This window comes from Oratosquilla oratoria, chromosome 28 (genome assembly GCF_046742065.1).
Source record: "Oratosquilla oratoria isolate Oo_2021 chromosome 28, ASM4674206v1, whole genome shotgun sequence".
In the NCBI taxonomy this organism is placed as follows: domain Eukaryota; kingdom Metazoa; phylum Arthropoda; class Malacostraca; order Stomatopoda; family Squillidae; genus Oratosquilla; species Oratosquilla oratoria.
The window spans coordinates 44353639-44373257 of NC_134804.1; the positions used below are offsets into that span (position 1 = coordinate 44353639).

Here is a 19619-nt window from a genome sequence, read left to right on the forward strand (position 1 = left end):
TGGTGTCCTCGTATGTTACGGGTTAACCTTACTGTGAGAAAAGATCTCCTTACTGTGAGAAAAGATCTCCCTATTATAAAAGGGGAGCTCTACTGTGATATGGTTTAACATCATAAACTCCTCCCATCAGAAGGCCAGGACAGTGCCCCTTACAGAGGACTTTGTAGCATGGAATTTAATGAACCATGCCCTGGGTTCAACTTCGCCGGTGGCAGGGTTTGAATCGCCATCCCCTCAACCTTCGCCGTAAGCAATGATGCCCTAACCTGTCAGCGAGCAAGCTCTACTACTCGAGTAAAAGCTTTTGACTACCTTTAACAAGTTCCACATTCATCCCCTTTTCCTTTATAAAGTGGAACTATACCAGCACTTCTCCATTCATTCTGCACACTCCCTCCCTTTTAGTTGATACTGATTTTTTATTGTATTTAATCATAAAGTCAGACAAAATAGGTTATGACTTACCTGCAATATTTCATTGGTGGTTGTTAGTTGTTCATCTATTATTTTGGTCAGCTGTGCATGATTACAACATTTCTTCAATTCCATTAAAATATTTACAAAACTTGAAACTGAACCTCTGTTACCTGAAAGTGATGAATTCATATTACATTATTAGAGCTGTGATTAATTTGTCAACTACTTTATAATGAATGGAAATTTTAGGCCAATTATTTATATCTTTATTTACTTTCTGCTTGTGACCCCGGGTAGTGGGCAAAATGCAGGGATGACCCAAGAGTTGCCGAGATAAGAGGGAGGGAAGAGGGTGGAGGGGAGTGGAGTATAATGGGGCTGGAATGGGTGGGAATGGTTTTTATGCCTTTGTTTTTTGGTTACCTCCCTTATAAGGGGAAAAAAAAAAAGCCTTTGGTATATAAAAAAAAATCATATACTTTCTTTTTTTTAGTTCAACTCCCATACATAAACAGTTATTCCTACCTTTCTTTAACATATCGTAGTTTCTAGTGAGGATCCACTTATAATACTGTTTTTGTTGTTGGGTCATATCCACCCTGAGTATCTGTTCTACCTTAGCTGGCAACGACTTCTCCACATCTTTCTTCACTCGACGCAACAGAAAAGGCTCAAGCTGCCGATGGAGTCTGTGAAACCCTTTGTTTTTCTGATCATGCTGGGATTCAAAACTTTCCCAGTCATCAAACCTGAAGGAATCAACAAGTAAATGATAAATAGTCATTGTTATGGGGGGAGGTGGTGTAGATCAAAAGTATTTGTATTAAGACAGGGGTATGACAATTATTATATAAAATGTAAGGTTGTTTTTGGGTTTTCATATAAACATAGGGGTGAATGGAGAATGGTTGTGTATGGATGATGTGGTGATGCATAAAAGGGAAATGGTGAGGGAGTATGTATGAGAAATAAATTGATGCAGCCAGAAGGGATTTCTCCCCGTCTTCTCCTTTTCTGCATGAGGGGGACAGAGGGGTATTGCCAATTTAATGAAGCAGCCTTGCTGTGGATGTGTTGTGTATTCTGACATTGCGGGCAGTGGGCAGGGATGACCCATCATCCAGGAGGAGCCAAGATAAGAGGGAGGGAGGGGGGTGGATTGGGAGCGGAGTATGTGGGAAAGGAATGGGTGGGAGTGGATTTTATGCCTTTGTTTTTAGGCTATTTCCATTGTAATGGGGAAAAAGCCTTTGGTGTATGTACGTAAAACCAGTATATCCTATAAAATCAAAACATCATGGGGCTGCGTCTTATTGCACTGCATCTGACCCAGGCAGTAGGCCAGGTATAGGGGAGGGGGTTATGGGGATGGGGGGGGGGGCACAAGAATGTCCCGTTCATCAACAAGCATCAAGGAGATTTTTAAAAAGTAAACAAACAGGTGCTGAATGGGTGGGTGGGTGCAAGCCTTGGCCAGTTACACCCTTTAAAAGGTGGAAAAAGCCATTTGGTATATAGATAAAATTAGAATGGTTATGATTACTTTTCTGGCATGATGAAATGAAGAAGAGCCCAAAGTTCTTTAAGGGAATTCTGAAGAGGAGTTCCAGTAATTAGAAGCCGATGATTCGTTTTAAAATCTCTTAGGGCATGGTACAACTGAGAGTCTTCGTTCTTCAACCTAAAAGGATAGAAAAAATAATAATAATAACAATAAAATAAATAAATAAATAATAATAACAATTAATAATTTAATTATCAATCTTTTTTACTTTATTAGCTAAAGTGCCTATATTTCCAAACATTCACAGGATGAAAATAATGCTGAAAAACAGGAAGGCTCTACACTACCTGTGAGCTTCATCAACAGCAAGTACTGCCCATTGACATGTATCCTGCAGCTCCTCTTTGTCTCTTAAAAGTATTTCGTAAGTTGTGAGCACGGCATTAAACTTTAAACGCTTTGAAGAATAGGTCCACTCAAAGTCTCTAATCTGAAATATAAAAATTTAATGTTAAAACTCCAAGTTACTTCACAATCATTTTCATAAATATCAATATGAATTGGGGAAAAGCTATTTTCATTCCAAAACTCCACATTAATCATTAATTTTTTCCATGCAGAAAGCTTCACTTTACTTTCTACTTACAATTTTGCGAGAATCCCTGTCACCAATGTACACAATCACATTTATATCTGGCGCCCAGTTGGCAAATTCGCGCTGCCACGCATTAAGTGTAGACAGTGGTAACACCAGCAGGAAGGGCCCATATATGTGATGCATGTGGAACAAATAACTAAGGAATGCAATTGTCTGTATAGTTTTACCTGGAAAAAAATTTACATGTACATATATATAAAGTGCAATATACTATATATATATGTATATATATATATATATATAATATATATATATATATAAACATAAATATATATATATATATAAACATAAATATATATATATATATAAACATAAATATATATATACATATATATTCTTTATTGCAAGTGATGGCTAATTGTGGATTTATATTTCTTAAATGTATTTTCCATGTCTTACTATGGATATGTGTTCCTTTGAAAGAAGGTTTTTGACTTCACTGTAGGTGGTCATGTTCACTATTGCTTTCAAAAGAACGTAAGTTCATAGTAAGACATGGAAAATATATTTAAAAAAAATAATAAATGCACAATTAGCCATCACTTTCAATGAAGTATGTATAAGAGAAAATCTCCTCCCCCTTGTAAGACGGGTGAAATATAAGCCTTTGGGTGTGATGTATATATTTTATAGATATTTACATATAGTATATATATATTAATATATATATATAATTCTATATTATATGTATATATATATATATATTGATGTATTCTATATTTTATTTTATATCTATGTTTATTTATACATACTCATTAAAACCTACTTAACATCCCTCCCACCTCAACATCTTGTGGATGAAAGGTCATTCCTGTTCACTGGGCCAAATCATATAGAAGCTGTGTCTTGCAGCATTGCTTCTGACCTAGGCAGACCTGGGCAGACCTGGGGTCAGGGATATCCCTTCCTCCACAAGGAGGTAAGGTAAAAGGCAAAATGAATGGGTGAAGGATAGGCTGACGTGGCTGGTCACCCCAATTATAAAGGAGTGTGTGAATAAGCTCTGGTCTTATTTGAATTATTTTATACCTTTATTTCTTTTTCTGCAAAAAGTAATCGAACAAATATACTCAAACTTGCAGATCTTGCTATTTCATTAATGGGGCATTCTCTGTTAAATCAACCAAATTTTTTTTAAATTAACACCCTCATCTCTCAGGGAAATCATAGGCCCTGAATCCACTTCTGAAATTTTTAGATTAATCAGACAAATGGTTCAAAAGATATGACCTCAGGAAATTTGAGGCCGCATGAGGTCATATGTTTTCAGTGAATAATAAATTATCAGAATTGCATTATATTCATTTATCAAAAAAATTCAAATATACAAAAATAAATACGAGTTATACAAAAAAAATATTTGAGTTATAAAAAAAAATATTTAACAAGCTAAAAAAAAATTTTGTAAATTTTAAAAAAAAAGTTTGTAAGTATTTTATAATAAATTTTTTTTAAGGGAGGTAGCCAAAAAAGGAAAAGGCATTAAATCATTCCCACCCATTCCAAAAAAAAAAAAGGCATTTTTTCTATTCCATCCTTAACACTTATACAAATATTTATAGATATAAAAACAAGACATTATAAACACAAAAAAATCAAAAAATCAATCAAAAAAAACATTAAAGCTATTGAGACAATTTGCTAAACAGCCTTTGAGACTTACTGTCTAATTCTAGCATCCTTGTCCACAGGTTAGTACAGTTGCAGCCATATAACTGGGTGGTTGGTGGGTATGGTGCTCTGATCCTTCGTGACTCAAGGCTCAAAATATCAAGTGTACATGGCTATATTTTCTAAAAAAAAATAATATGTCATCTAACTGATTTTCCTGTATTCATATCTTTACAGATTATATCACAATGATTCGACATTTGAAATATTGCCAGGATCCAATTAAAAGAAAAAAAAAATGCATAACAATCAATCTTAGAAAAGTGACAGATAAACTTGTTGAAAAATGTGATGGTAGACTGAAAAAAGACTCATTGTTGTGTGTGAACCATTGGAGAATTATATTGAAAAACCCCACTGCACTTAGTACCACTGAAAACAAGTCTGATCAAGATTCAAGTGAACTATCTATAATTTTGAGTAACATCTACAATTAAAGAAAAAAAATATTGCTTCATAGCAAAAATCCTTCAACCTCAGTTCTCCCCCTGAAACAAGGAAGAGCTGATGGTGTTTCCCACCTCAAGTGGCATTGGAAAAGAAAAGAATAAGGAAAGGTCACATTTCTAATGAACCTAAAATACTTTGAAAGCATATCAAACCAGGAGAGTTTGTGGGTGTTTACAAGGAAGTTGTTTGAATTCAAGAATCGAAGATTTCATAGATTTATACACTTCTGTCTCAACAAGTTCACATTATCATCCCCCTCAAACAAGGATTCCTGTGCTGTGCCAGGACATCATATATTATATGTAATGAGTTGTCCTAGCCTAAGCAGCAAATTCAATACATTTTTCCCAAAAAAAATTGAAAGCATTGCACATGAATCCTTAAAGTAGGTAAACATTGTCCTTTGTCATCCCCCCCTCACGCCCTGGGTCAGAAGCATGCAATGCAGCAGACTATATCTGCAGCTTCAATTTTTGCTTTACTTTTTTTGTTATATTTAGAAAGGATGAGATGATGAGATGAAAGGGGCCTTGAGCAAGGAAGGGAGAAGGTGGGGGATATGGGTGAGTGGAGAATGGTTATGTACGAATGATATTTTGATGGAGCCCAAAGGGATATCTCTCCATCATCTCTGTTTTCTGCGTTTAAGGGACAGGGATGGGGGTATGCTGTGTAAGTAAAACGGCCATATTATGGATGTGCTGTGTCATGCTGCATTGTTTCTGATCCAGGCAGTGGGCAGGAGACAGGGATGACCCTTAATTATGAGGAGTTAAGAGAAGAGGGAAACGAGTATTGGATGAGATTAGAATTGGCAGGAGTGGGTATGTGTCTTGACTTACCTGTATCCCTTGTAGGGGGGAAGAACCCCTTGTTGTATATATATAATTCCAAGTAGTATAATGTATCCCATTAAATCCAGGACATCTTTCATGTTAGAAAATTGCCTGGCTTAAGTTGATTTTACTTATGAACATGCCTGTGGGCATAACCAATTATTGAAGTATCTTCATGGGCTTTATCACTTCGTATTCTCTTCAGTTGAGGTTTCAGTTCATCTTGATTGGGAATTTATTTATGATTACTCATTGAAAGTATGGTTTTAGTCATTGTACAAATGAACAATGTGATTGTAATTATTATTGTTACATATTTCATTTACAGAAGAATGTGATTGCAGTTGTGATTATAATAATTTTAATAACAATCTTTTCTTTGCTTCGCTTTCTTGAAAAATATGGAATGTTATGTTAAGGATTATGCAAACTATGAAAGGTGTTTGTATGAAAAACATGATTACTTGAAATGAACCATAACATGGAAATTATATTTTGTACAAGATACAGGGATGACCTGTCATCCAGGAGGTGCTAAGATAAGAGGGAGGGAAGAGGGTTGAGGGGAGTGGAGTGTGATAGGGATGGAATGCGTGGGAGTGGTTTTTATGCCTTTGATTTTTTGGCTACCTCCCTTGTAAGGGGGTAAAAGCATTTATTCTTGGTGTTTGCCAACCTCAAATCTAAGGACTAAGGTATTACAATTCCTGGAATATATATGCAATTTATAAATTTGGTGTTTTCTTAAATGACATGAAAATTACCAACAATGATTTTTTATTTTGTTCATTTGTAAATTAGTTACATAAAAAATACTAACATTACCAAACATTTTATGATTGTTTCTCATTGCTAATAATTCTTTGTTTTTATATCTATAAAAAAAAATCTATATGTCAAAACATGGGGTTAAGTGTGGAAAAATAAGTAGAACTGATGCCAGACTTATGAATATGGTGATCATTTATAGGTGTTTTATGAAAAATAATTGCATACACAAACTTTTTTTTTGCTGATTTTAATAGCTAATGCCCTTGCCTTCATTTTTTACATCTAAAAAAATATTCTCATTTGATACCCCAGAGGACAAATTGTGACCTTAAATTTTGTTTTTTGTATAACTTTTTTATTTTTCAGCCTAGAGCTTTAAACCCTTTATATTTGAATTCCTTTGCTTGTTCTGAGTCTAAATATTTATACATATATGCAATTCTGATCATTATTAACCAAGTTATGGGTCACCGAAAACATATGGCCTCATACGCGATGTCAAATTTCCCAAGGTCATATCTTTTGAGCCATTTGTCCAATTGATCTAAAAAATTCAGAAATGGATTCAGGGCCCACAACTTTCCTCTATACCAAATTTCAGCAAAATCTGAGAGATGAGGGTGTTAAGCACTGGTTGATCTGACAGAGAAGGCCCCTAATGTAAGAAAGTCAGACAAATTTAATTAATATCAATGTACAAAGCCCTTTGTGAGGGGCACCATCCTAGCCTTCTGATAGGGAGGAGTTTGTGACGTTAAACCACATTAAAAAAAAAAAAAAAAAGTACTCCATTAAGAATGTGGCAGCAGATTACTTTAACCCCTTCCATACGGTGCCGCCTACGTAGGCGGCATGGGGAGCAAGTGGATACGCGAGGCTGCTATATCGGTGTCTTGATTATATTTATTGTAGTTGTCCCTGCGTAACTGACATACTCTCTAAACTGGCTTCATCACATTTTCTATGGTTATCAAAATTCACGGGTGAAAGAGAGAACGATCAATATAAGCGGTGACTATTTTTTATGATGCGAGTATTATGACGCAACATCGTACGTCTGGCAGCTAATGCTGCCCGCAAGATTTTGGCTCGGAGTGAAGTGGTTAAAACTCTTCCTCTGGTATCTCGCCCTTTATACTCACATTCAACCTGCAGTTAATAATGCTTATTGGAGTTCATATATTCATTTGAATTCTACAGTATCTGGAACTCTTGCTTATGAAACCCACAGCTATATGCTGCACTCTCATACGTCACCCCAGTGCTGCATACATAAGTCACAATTTGCAGTTTTATTATGATTGATTTGGTTTAACATCACTAACTCCCTCCTTTTAGAAGGCTAGGATGGTGCCCCTTATAGTGGACTTTGTAGCATGGAATTTAATTAACCATGCCCTTGGTTCAACTCGCCCCAAGCAGGATTTGAATCGTCATCATCTCGACCTTCGCCACAAGTAATGACGCCCTAACCCGCTCAGCCAACAAACTATTATATTCATTATAAAACACATGAGTGCAAAGTCTTCACTTTCAATAAATCTGTTTGTTTTACATACATCCCCCTTATAAAGGGGAATGGTTAGCCAGGGCATGCACTCACTCTTTACACATCCCACAACCATCTAACCCCTATTTGTTTTTTTTCCCTGTTTGCACTGGAAAATCAAGGCAAGTCGGTTTTATATTATATTTAAAACTAGTGGAATTATTATTCAAAGGTAAAAGAATTGTAATTCAATTGTTTTATAACTTTTATCTATAGGTTAAAAAACAACTTGCTTATGTTAGTTTGGGTTATGATGTATCAATTAGGGTTAAGGAGATTTATCAAATCAATGGTGCTTGGTCTCCTCTGGTGACAAGATATTGTTAAGATTATAACCAATGAACAATGTGTCAGAGAAAACACCATTCAGCCTGTACCTGTTGTACATAAATCACTTAACAGCATGGAAATTTGGAAGAAATTCCTGGACAGGGCAATCAACTGAAATTTAAAGTGCATGGGAAACCAACAAAGACAATGCTATATTTCTACTACATTGATCTAAAAACCAAGATATTGTGACAGATTTCTTTCTCCAAACAATCAGGATCTGCAGTGAAGAATATTTAGGCAAAGATTGGAATGACAATATATCCAAGAAACTTTAATAAAACTGATATGCCTGAAGTGAGTCATCAAAGAGTGGAATCCTATCACCCTATCATAGCTAACACTAGTCCTTGGGCTCTTCCAGAGATCGCCATGGGAAGAAATTAGGAGATGTTGGTGTTGTTAGTGTAGGTATTTCTATATCTATGTGAGGGTGAAAAAGTTGTTGGTATATGTATGTACTTCTAAGTCACCAGCTCACTTAGCATAGCACAACATAGGAGGTAATGGTAGAGGAGGAAGGGAAAAATGGGAAGGAAACGGAGTTACTGATTCTCAGTTCTCACTTATATAAGGTGAGAGGATTTCTATTTCAGCACCAATTCACCTAAGAGTCCTGAAGGAAAACAGTTAAAGTTCACTGAGATCTAGAGTACAGTCCAGGTACAAACTGCAGTGGAACCACAGATAATGAACTTAATTTGTTCTATGACTCCATTGGAAGCTTGCTGGCTGAGTGGGTTAGGGCGTTGTCACTTGTGGCGAAGGTCGAGGGGATGGCGGTTCAAATCCTGCCATCAGCAAAGTTGAACCAAGGGCATGGTTCATTAAATTCCACACTACAAAGCCCTCTGTGAGGGGCACCGTCCCAGCCTTCCAATAGATGGGAGTTTGTGACGTTAAACCATATCATCATCATATCATCATGACTCCATTCTTAAAGTGAAACATTTGCTAACCAAAATAATTAGGGAAATGCACGAAAGCACTACTGAGCCAGTGGGATTATGTGTATATGCATATGTTCGTACCCTGAAGTATCATTCATTAACTTTTTTTTTTTTTTTCAAAACTTGTTCATTAACAGATTTGTTAAATGGGGGTTTTCATTTTCCAAGTTTTAATTGTATCTGCCAAATGGAGATAACAGTATTGAGTATCTCTTCAGTCCCATATATACGTATACTTCAGAAAAACACACACTTCAATGATCAAACTGTTATGTTTGTTTCATTTCCACATGCTTAGAATTTAAAACATAAAAACAGTATTAATAAATATCATATAATTATAAATGTTTTATTTTAACATGGTTAATACCTGAAATTAGAGACTCACCTAAGCCCATTTCATCTGCTAAAATGACAGAATTATTTTTACACCATGAATGGATAAGCCAGTTGACTCCGTTCATCTGATAATCTCTGAGAGTGTAGTCCTGTAAAAATAAATATTTATTTACTTACAAATACACAATATGAACCTCCTTTGACCCTGCAGGAATATTTGATCAGTATTCAGTTTTAAGAATGTAGTTGTTTGCAAGTAACTAAATGCACATTGAAAAAAATGAACAGTGAAACAGTTAATGCCAGAACTATACACGAATTCAAAAGCAAACTGGATGTGGAGAGATACAAAATCGGGTCAAACCGAGCATAGCTCTAGTCCCGTAAAATACAACTAGGTAAATACGTGTGATGTAAATTGTTACTGCAAGGATAAGGCAATCTGCTTTTCTGGTTCTATGCCATGTGACATTGCTCCCTTACCTCACATTCACCACCAAGATAATCTGGCTGCATTCTGAGGGCTGAAAACTTTGGTCTATGTTTCAGTGCAGGACACTGTTTTGGAGTGCAGGAAGACTTCTCTCTTCTCCTAAAATCTTCCAACTGAAATAAAAGACTATTACAACAACTGACACACATAAAATCTGAGCTCAGATTGTTGAGTAATGATTAGAAGGCACATTGCATAGTAATTTGCTGGCAATAACTGAGGAAAAAGAATTCTACCACCATGTTTTCATGACACTAATGGGACTAGAGATCCTCCATTTTATATTTTCCTCCAACAAAAAGTCAAAACATAAGAGGGTTTGGGAGGACTTCAACCACAACTCTAGATGGATGTGTTAGCATTGAAAGAAATTAAGTTGAAAGGGAAAGGTGTATTTAAGTTAAGGAGTGTTTTAGGGGTGACACATAGATGAGGGAGGGAAGAAATAGCACTGCTATACATAATGAAGGTAAAATTAAGATGGGAGCTATGGGTTTTAGTGTGTGCGTATTGTCCTAGTAGTGAGAAAAAGGAAGAGGATTCGGAGGATTTTTGGACTGATCTAAATGAGTGAATAGAGTTTTGGGAATAATGCAAATATAGTTGTGTTGGGGATCTTAATGCTAGGAGAGGAGATAAGCCAACAGATGGAGTTGTTAAGGGTGTCAGATAAGAATTACTGTGGAGACAAATTGTTAGAGATGTCTTTAGAGAGCTGGTGATAGTAAACAGTGTTCAAGAAGAGAAACAAGCAGAAGTAAACATGGGATTGGATGGAGGGGAGGGTGGCTGAGATGGCATTAATGGACTACAGTCAACCCTAATTATTCATAGGGTTTAGGTACCAACTCCTCCCATGAATAAGGAAAATTTGTAAATACAGGAAGCATACCCAGGAAGCAGTTATCTCTATTGTCTAAGCTACAGTGTATACCTGCAGACCTTCCCCAACACCATTAAAATATATATTAAGACTCAGTTATGCATTTCTACTTACCAAAAGAGAAAAGAATAAGTAATGAGCAGTAATCTTAATGAAAAAGAACATGTATACTAACATACACAAACAGTGCAGTACATTATATCAAACCTTAAAAACAGTAGCGTAATGTCATTTTCTATTTATGCATCCAAGATTTCAAAGAGAATGTACTCTGTTCAAGAACTGATGGGGCTGCTCACCTGTGTCATACATTACCCGACTCGTGTTTTACTGAACAGTAATAAATATACAATATTTTCTGTATTCACCAATAATGATACAGTAGAATGTCAATCTAATATGAAAGAATTTTAAATTATTTATTCAAAACAAAACTTATGATTATGACCATAAAGAAATCTAAAGCAAATCATTCAAATTTATTTTGGAAGGAAATAAAGAGAGGAAGGGGAGGCAAGTCAAGTTGAGAAGAAAAGGTAAAAGACACAGTTGGACAGAGCTTAGGGGAAGATGGGCGAAGTATTTTTGAGAGCTGTTCAATGTGGAGGAGAGGGAGGAATTGGAGGTTACAGTGGGAGGCACTAAAAAAATAACAGTAATGGGAGAGGAAAATGGAGAAATAAGGAAAGATAAGGTAGAAGCATCTCTGAAAATTATGAGAACAGGTAAGTTTCCTGGGTTTGATGGGCATCGTGCAGAATGTCTGAAGAAGGGAGTTATAGTAATAGTGGACTGGCTAGTAAGGTTGTTTAATGTGTGTGTAAAGGAAGGTACATTGCCAGAGGACTGGACAAGTGCCTGTATAGTTCCACTTTACAAAGGAAAAGGGGACAAATGCGAGGGTAATAGTGTTAAAGGGATCAGTTTGTTGAATGTAGTTGTGAAGGCTTATGGGAGGGTTTTGATGGAGAGGATTAGGAAAGGAAAAGAGGGAGTAATCAGTGAGGAACAGTGTGAGTTTAGGAAAGGTAGGAGTTGTGTGGATCAGATTTTTGTGTTAGAAAACTTGAGGAAAAAGTAAGGATATTTTTTGGGCCTTTATGGATTTAGAAAATATTTATGACAGGGTAGACAGGAAGGCACTACAGCAGGTTATGCTAATATATAGGACTGAAGGAAGGCTGATAAAGGCAGTCAAGTTTTATGAGAATAGTAGAGCTTGTGTTAAATTGGGAAATGAAGATTAAGTAGTTTGAGGTAAAGGTGGGATTGCATCAGGATGTGTCATGTTCCCATGGCTGTTCAATGTAATCATGGATGGGGTGGTGTGGGAGGTAAAGGCAAGGGTAATAGGCAAGGGGCTGGAGATGGTTAAAGTAAATGGAGAAAAGTGGGAGGTGAGCCAGTTGTTTGCTGACACTGTGCTTGTGGTAGGGTCAGAGGAGGGATTAAGGGAGCTAGTGACAGTTTGCTAAGGTATGTGATAGGAGAAAGTTGAAGGTAAATGTGGGTAAAAGCAAGGAGATGAGACGAACAAGGGTATAGAATGGCAGCGAGTTGGAAGCAAGTCTAAAAGGAGAGAGGCTGGATGAGATGGATAGCTTTAGATATTTGGGGCTGCATGTGGCAGGAGAGGGAGGAGGGGAGGTGGAGGTAGATTGAGAGAAGGAAGTAAATGCCTTGGGGGATTAAAAAGTGTTTTGAGAAATACCCTTCTGGGCGTGGATGGAAAGAGGTGATTGTATGAAGGGGTGATTGTGCTGATAGCATTATATGGGGACTTAAAAACTTAAGAGAGGCAGAGAAAAAGATCAAATGTGCTTGAGATGAAATGTCTAAGAAGTATGGTAGGAGTTACTGGGTTAGAGAGAGAAACATGGAGGTGAGGAAGAGAGTGGGAGTGGAAGAGATGGCAGATAGGGCTGATTAAAGATTATTGGGGTGGTTTGTTGGACACATGGAAAGAATGAGTGATGAAATATTAATAAAAGAGGTGCAGAATGCAGAGGTGGCGGAAGAGAACTTGAAGGGACAATCGAGGATGAGATGGATGGGCTAAAGGTGGCATGGAGAAAGAAGGGAATGTCTGTTGAGCAAGGGTAAAGGTAGGAGACAGAGATGAGTGGAGAGTGACTGTATAGATGATACTGTTATGCTAGGAAGGGAGGGGCAGGGGATGGGGAGTAGGGGGAACTTAAGTGTGAATGATATTTTGATGCAGCCTTGAAGGGATTTCTTCCCATCTTCTCTTTTTCTGCATGAAGGGACGGAGAGAGGGGTTGCCGATTAAGTGAAGCAGCCTTGATGTGGATATACTGTGTCTTGCAACTCTGTTTCTGACCCAGGGCAGTGGGCAGGATACAGGGATGACCCATCATCCTTGAGGAGCTATGATGAGAGATGGGAAAGGGTGGTGGATGGGAGTGGAATAAGTGGGAGTACCTTTGATTTGGCTATCTCCCTTATAAGGGGAAAAAGCTCTTGGTATATAGAACAAAATAGATTAGATATTCTGACCTTAAGCATATTGCAATTGGTGTGCATTTTTTCTGCACAAATTGTGTCATTCTGCACCAAATGTCTTGTCTTTCTACTTGTCACCCAGAGCACAGACATTCAGACATACAGTAAGTCAGCTGATTGACTGTAAACACACAGTTTCACATGATTCCTTGTAAACACAGTTTCACACCCCATAATTTTAGCGGTCTCATTTAATGAATGGTTGTTTCAGCATAATGCTATTACAATTGTTCCTTCCCATTAAAACTGTATTTCAATTAAGTGCGAAATAAAATCTCAAAGACTCAATCTCACATTAAATCAATGTTCTATTGTAATTATTATCACCATAATGTTCATATAATTCGGTCCTAAGTTGCTACACAATCCAAGTTCTTTCATTGGGGGTGCTTACAAAACAGTTCTGAGTGATTGGATTTGACCCTGTGTCTGTGAAGCATGATGGGGTGAGGGAGTAAAGTGCAGCCAGTCTCTGGCGAGATTCAGTAGGGTAAGCATCCTATGAATGCTGTTCTTCATGAATCAACAGTATATACATATGAACAAACCTGGAAATACACGTCTGAATCAGTGAACACCGGAAGTTGGCACCATTCTTGAAAATCCACAAAATCAAATCTGAAAATGGTGAACTTCATGCAAGCTGGGGTTGATTATCTGTACTGGTACCCAGAAGGAGGAGTGGAAGAGTTCAAGATGTTAATATTTTGAGATCATTATTTGGTAGAATGGAATTTGAAAGTGGAGGAAAAGAGAGGCAGGTTGAGGAGTGCTGAGGGTAAAGAAATTAAATAACAAGTCTACCTTTATTATAAAGGCTTCTTCCCCCATATAAGGAGGGTAGCCAAGTCAAGGCATACACTCCCACCCATTCCATTCCCATCCACAAACCTTGTTTCCTCATGAAGGGTCATCCCTGTCTCCTGCCCATTACCTGGGTCAGAACCAATGCAGCAAGACACAGTATATCCACAGCAGGGAACTTCACTTACACAGCAACCCTCCATCCTCATGCAGAAAATAGAGAATACAAGGAGAAATCCCTTTGGGCTGCATCAAAATATCATCCATACACAACCATTCTCCACTCACCCCTATCCCATGACTTCTCTCTTCCTTGATCAACAGGCATTCCCCTCTTACTCAAAGTCCCTTTCACCCGTATCCACCCATCTCATCTTTAGATGTCAAGTTCACTCCATCCACCTCTGGTTTCCACACTTCTTTTGCTAATCTTTCATCACTCATTCTTTCCATGTGTCCAAACCATCCCACTAATCTTTCATCAGCCTAATCTGCCAGCTACCTTTCAATCCCCACTCTCCTCCTCACCTACTCATTTCTAACTCTATCCAACCTTGTAACCCTTTCCATACTTCTCAGATATTTTATCTTCAACACATTATCTAACCCATACATTGTCAGCCCAATGTATAGTTCAGATACATGCTGGTGTCTGCTGATTTTTATCTATTTATATTTTTTTATACATTTTTTTTCTTTGCATAATTTGTCCTAAGGTGACATAAAATAAAGGTAAATCATGAAAAGAGTACTCACAGTTGAATATATCTGCATTTGTGACCACTTACCAGTCTCTGGTACTATGGGTCAATAGTCTCACATGAAGATTTTCAATAATATGTTTTTGACTATGTACTGCTGTCTAAGGTTAGTTTCAACAGCATTCCATAATTTTCAATTGCAATACACCCTTGTGCAAAATATTTTGATCATGTGCCACTTTTTTTTCATGGAAACATTGGTTATGTAATACCTTATTTTCAATGGTTCACATTATTTCCTACTTAGTACTTATATACAAAAACAATGTGGTGAGTTATTACTATATTTATGATATATCATTATTTATGTACTTTAGATAGTTTTTGGATGTTTTGGAAAGAAATTATGAGAGGAAGAGGAGGTGAATCAAGTAGAGAAGAAAAGGTAAAAGGTGCAGATGGAGAGATGATAATGGAAGAGAAGTAAGTGGAAGATAGGCAGAATATTTTAGGGAGTTGCTAAATGTGAAGGAGGATAGGGAGGGAAAGATAGTTGCAGTGGGAAATGCTAAGAAAATGACCGTGATGAGTGAGGAAAATGGAGGAGAAATAAGGAAGGATGAAGTGAAGGCAGTTGTTAAGATGATGAAAGCAGGTAAGGCACCTGGTCTGGATGGATGCCATGAAGAATGTCTAAAAAAAGGAGGTACAGTGATGGTGGACTGGCTGGTGAGGTTATTTAATGTTTGCTGGAGAGAGGGTAGAGTGCATGAGGACTGGAGGAGTGCCTGTATAGTTCCACTTTACAAGGGAAAAGGGGACAAGTGCTAGTGTAGAAGTTTCAGAGGGATTAGCTTGTTAAGTGTAGTTGGGAAGGCTTATGGGAGGATCTTGATTGAGAGGATTAGGAGAGGAACAGAGGGAGTAATTGGTGAGGAACAGTGTGGATTTAGGATGGGTAGAGTCTGTGTAGATCAGATTTTTGTGGTAAGACAGATACGTGAGAAAGCTATAGGAAAGGGGAAGGATGTTTTTTGGCTTTTATGAATCTGGAAAAGGCTTACAATAGGGTAGAGAGGAAGGCACTGTGGGAGGTTTTGCGGATATACGGGATAGGAGGAAAGCTTCTGGGAGCTGTCAAGAGTTTTTATGAGAGTAGTAGAGCATGTGTCAGGATTAGAAATGGAGAGAGCGAGTGGTTCGAGGTAAAGGTGGGACTTCGTCAGGGATGCATTATGTCGCCCTGGCTGTTCAACTTGTACATGGATGGGGTGGTGCAAAAGGTAAATGCAAGGGTGGTGGGTCAGGGATTGGAGATGGTTAAAGAAAATGGAGAAAAGTGGGAGATGAGCCAGCTGTTGTTTGCGGACAACGCTGCGCTTGTGGCAGGATCGGAGGAGGGATTGAGGAAGTTGGTGACAGGGTTTGGGAGAGTGTGAAAGAAGAAAGCTGAAAATAAATGTGGGTAAAAGTAAGGTGATGAGATGTACAAGGGGTGGAAGTGGCAGCAGACTGGAAGTGAGCATTAAGGGAGAGCGACTGGAGGAAGTGGATAGTTTTAGATACTTGGGTGCAAATGGGGCAGGAAAAGGTGGAGTGGAGGTAGAATGTAGATTGAGAGAAGCGAGTAAATGTCTTGGATTAAAAAGTGTAATGAGGAATAGAAATTTGGGAATGGATGCTAAGAGGAGACTGTATGAAGGAGTGATTGTGCCAACAGCACTGTATGGGGCAGAAACATGGAACATAAGAGAGAAGGAGTTTGAATGTGTTTGAGATGAGGTGTCTGAGAAGTATGATGGGGGTTACTAGGCTAGAGTGAGAAATGAGGAGGTGAGGAGGAGAACAGGGGTGGAAAGGGAGTTGGGAGATAGGGTTGATGAAAGAGTATTAGGATGGTTTGGACACATGGAAAGAATGAGTGAAGAAAGACTAGTAAACGAGGTATGGAAGGCAGATGTGGAGGGAGTGAACATGAGAGGACGTCCTAGAATGAGATGGATGGATGGGGTGAAGGGGGCTTTGGGGAAGAGGGGAATGTCTGTTGAGGAAGGACAGGAGAGGACAGAAGACAGGGGTGAATGGAGAATGGTTGTATATGGATGATGATGTGATGCATGAGGTGGAATGGGTGGGGGGATGGGGGGTGATGTAGTATGTGTGCGCAAAATTTGACACACCCCGAAGGGATTTCTCCCCGTCTTCTCCTTTATGCATGGGGGGACGGAGAGGGGGGGGGGGGGGGTCGCCGATTTAATGAAGCGGCCTTGCTGTGCCTTGTGACACTGCCTCTGATCCAGGGCAGTGGACAAGGTGTAGGGATGACCCGTCATCCAGGAGGTGCTAAGATGGGAGGGAGGGTGGAGGGGAGTGGAGTGTATTTAGGGATGGAATCGGTGGGAATGATCTTATGCCTTTTTCTTATTGGCTACCTCCCTTGTAAGGGGGAAAAAGCCTTGGTGTATGTATGTAGATAGTTTTTGAGCGAGTTTCTTTTTGTGGTGCAGCAAAATTCCCATCAGCACGAGATCAGGAATACATATAGGCCTATGGTAAGCTAATCAACAAGAATGGGATGATGAGGATGAGAGGGAGCACAAGATGAGGCAGTGAATGGCAAGATGAAGAGGTGGTGGAAAAGAAGCAAGCCTATGAGGAATGGTTTCAAAGTAGAACTTGGGAAGCATATGAGAGTTACAGGAAGAAAAGAAGAGGTATGTAACATGGTCAGGAGACAAAAAATAGAAGTAATATGAGGTAGGAATTTGGCAGAGACTTTTGAAAATAATGAAAATAAAATAGAGATGTGAAAAAGGGAGTGACTGAGTCTGGAAATTAGGAAAAAATAAAGAAAGTAGACAGACTGATATCAAATGAAGTGAAGGCAGCACGGGGAAGATGAGTATAGCATTTCAGGGACTTGTTGAATGTTGAAGAGAAGGATTGATTATGACAATTACTGTGATGGGAGAAGAAAATGACAGGGCTATAGGAAAAGATGAGATACAAAATGTATTGAAAGTGATGAAAGCTAGTAAAGCACCTGGGTGAGATGGGTATTATGTGGAGTGTCTGATGAAATGGGAAGAACAGTTCTAGTGTGTTGGTTTGTACCCAAACCTCATCCATCCCAAACACCATATGAAATTGATGAGTTAAACACCATATGAGGACGGAGCCTTTATTTGTACGACGTTTCGCTTATTACAGCTTTTTCGAGTACAAGTTAAGATACAAGTGCTTGAGATTAAATAAGGGGAAAGGAGGGAACGGGGAGAGAAAAGGGGGGGAGAGGAAGAGGAGGAGGAGGAGAAGGGGGGGGGGGGGGTTTGAACACTGGGAAAGGATGAGAATGCTGGCCCAAACGTCCGTGGGCGAAATGTCCAAAAAGGGTGGTTTAGATATTTAAAATGTACTTGAAAAAGCTGTAATAAGCAAAACGTCGTACAAATAAAGGCTCTCCTCATATGGTGTTTAACTCGTCAATCTTGTCGGCAACTGCCACTTTCAAGGACCATCTAAAATCCATTTGCTATACCTCATCTCTTAGCACCTAATGGATGAAGGATCATCCCTGCCCTGCTGAGTCAAAGCCAATGCAACGGACAGTGGCTTCTCAAATACAACATCAAGCTTGCCAACAAAAACAAGTTTCCATGCAATGTCAACATACCCACATATTCTTTAAACTTACTTGCACTGGGAACCTTTCTTTGACCAAATCTTCCAATTCCCATGTAGCTTCACTGTAAGGCAAATTTTCCCACTTCACGTAAAAATAGCGATTTCCATTTTCCTCGGCCTCTGAAAAAATCCTCTCCACTCTGGAAAATAAAGTATGTAATATTTTAAAATTACAATTACAAAAGTAAATTACAAATAATTTAAAGATCTGCAATAACACATAAGTTATGAAAAGGTGATCAATAGCCAGTATAAAACTAGATAAGTCCAACAGATTAATCACAATTTTTTTTTTCATTAAGTCTTTAATCAACCTCTCTTAAACAGTCTCCTAAAATTTACTAATCAAGACTCACCTTAAATGTGACTGATAAAGTTCCCTCTCTAGCTCAGCTTGGATCTCCATATACTCCACTTCTTCTGGGGTTGCATACTTCTTCCAAACATCCATCTCCTCTTCCTTACGCAAAAAGTTTTCCAGCTTTCTCATCCCCTTAACCTGGAAGGCATTGTACTGGTCCACACCAAGGAAAGGCTCACATTAATACACACTTGATGCACAAAGGGGGGTCTTGCCTTAGTTGCTATCAGTTTCTGGTGCCTTAAAACATGTGCCCTTACAACCTGCTACTACACGGACCTCAAACTGAACACTGTAAGCACTTTTAAGCAGGTAACATGAGACAACATATGATATATATGTAATTTTCCCTTAAACCATGAACTACACAGTTGAAAACTTCCCAATTGGATAAGCTATGCTGCCTCTAGCCCTGCTTCAAAAGCCTAAAAAAAAAAAACTTAGTGGCTACATGCTTTGTCAGGGGGAGGGGAACTTAAGTCCTTATGGCCAAGAAAAAAGAAAAAACGAAAATAAAATAAAGCATGCCAATAGCAACTGAGAAGCACCACATCTCTTTTAAGAATTGTTGTGGTAAGCTTAAATTCTAAGAGAACCATGCAAAGGATAGACTATTCAAGTGCCCCATACAGATTATAATACTGTATATATAAAAATAATAATAATAATAATAAAGTTATAAAAAAAAAAAAAAA

General features: G+C 38.2%; 1 protein-coding gene across 6 annotated transcripts in view; it reads right to left on the reverse strand.

The window, feature by feature from the left end:
* The window catches only part of Chd1 (chromodomain-helicase-DNA-binding protein 1), a 61000-nt gene that overhangs the window by 22668 nt on the left and 18713 nt on the right, over positions 1–19619 (reverse strand). For 5 of the 6 annotated variants that reach the window (XM_076211339.1, XM_076211335.1, XM_076211336.1 and 2 more), the window contains exons 8-16: positions 18920–19077; positions 18574–18703; positions 9959–10081; positions 9525–9624; positions 2568–2746; positions 2269–2411; positions 1961–2098; positions 943–1166; positions 466–587 (exon numbers count right to left, since the gene is read on the reverse strand). In XM_076211339.1, coding sequence (XP_076067454.1) covers positions 466–587; positions 943–1166; positions 1961–2098; positions 2269–2411; positions 2568–2746; positions 9525–9624; positions 9959–10081; positions 18574–18703; positions 18920–19077 — 1317 coding nt within the window. The remainder of the gene's footprint in view (positions 1–465; positions 588–942; positions 1167–1960; positions 2099–2268; positions 2412–2567; positions 2747–9524; positions 9625–9958; positions 10082–18573; positions 18704–18919; positions 19078–19619) is intronic. The other variant, XM_076211338.1, reaches the window with a different exon arrangement.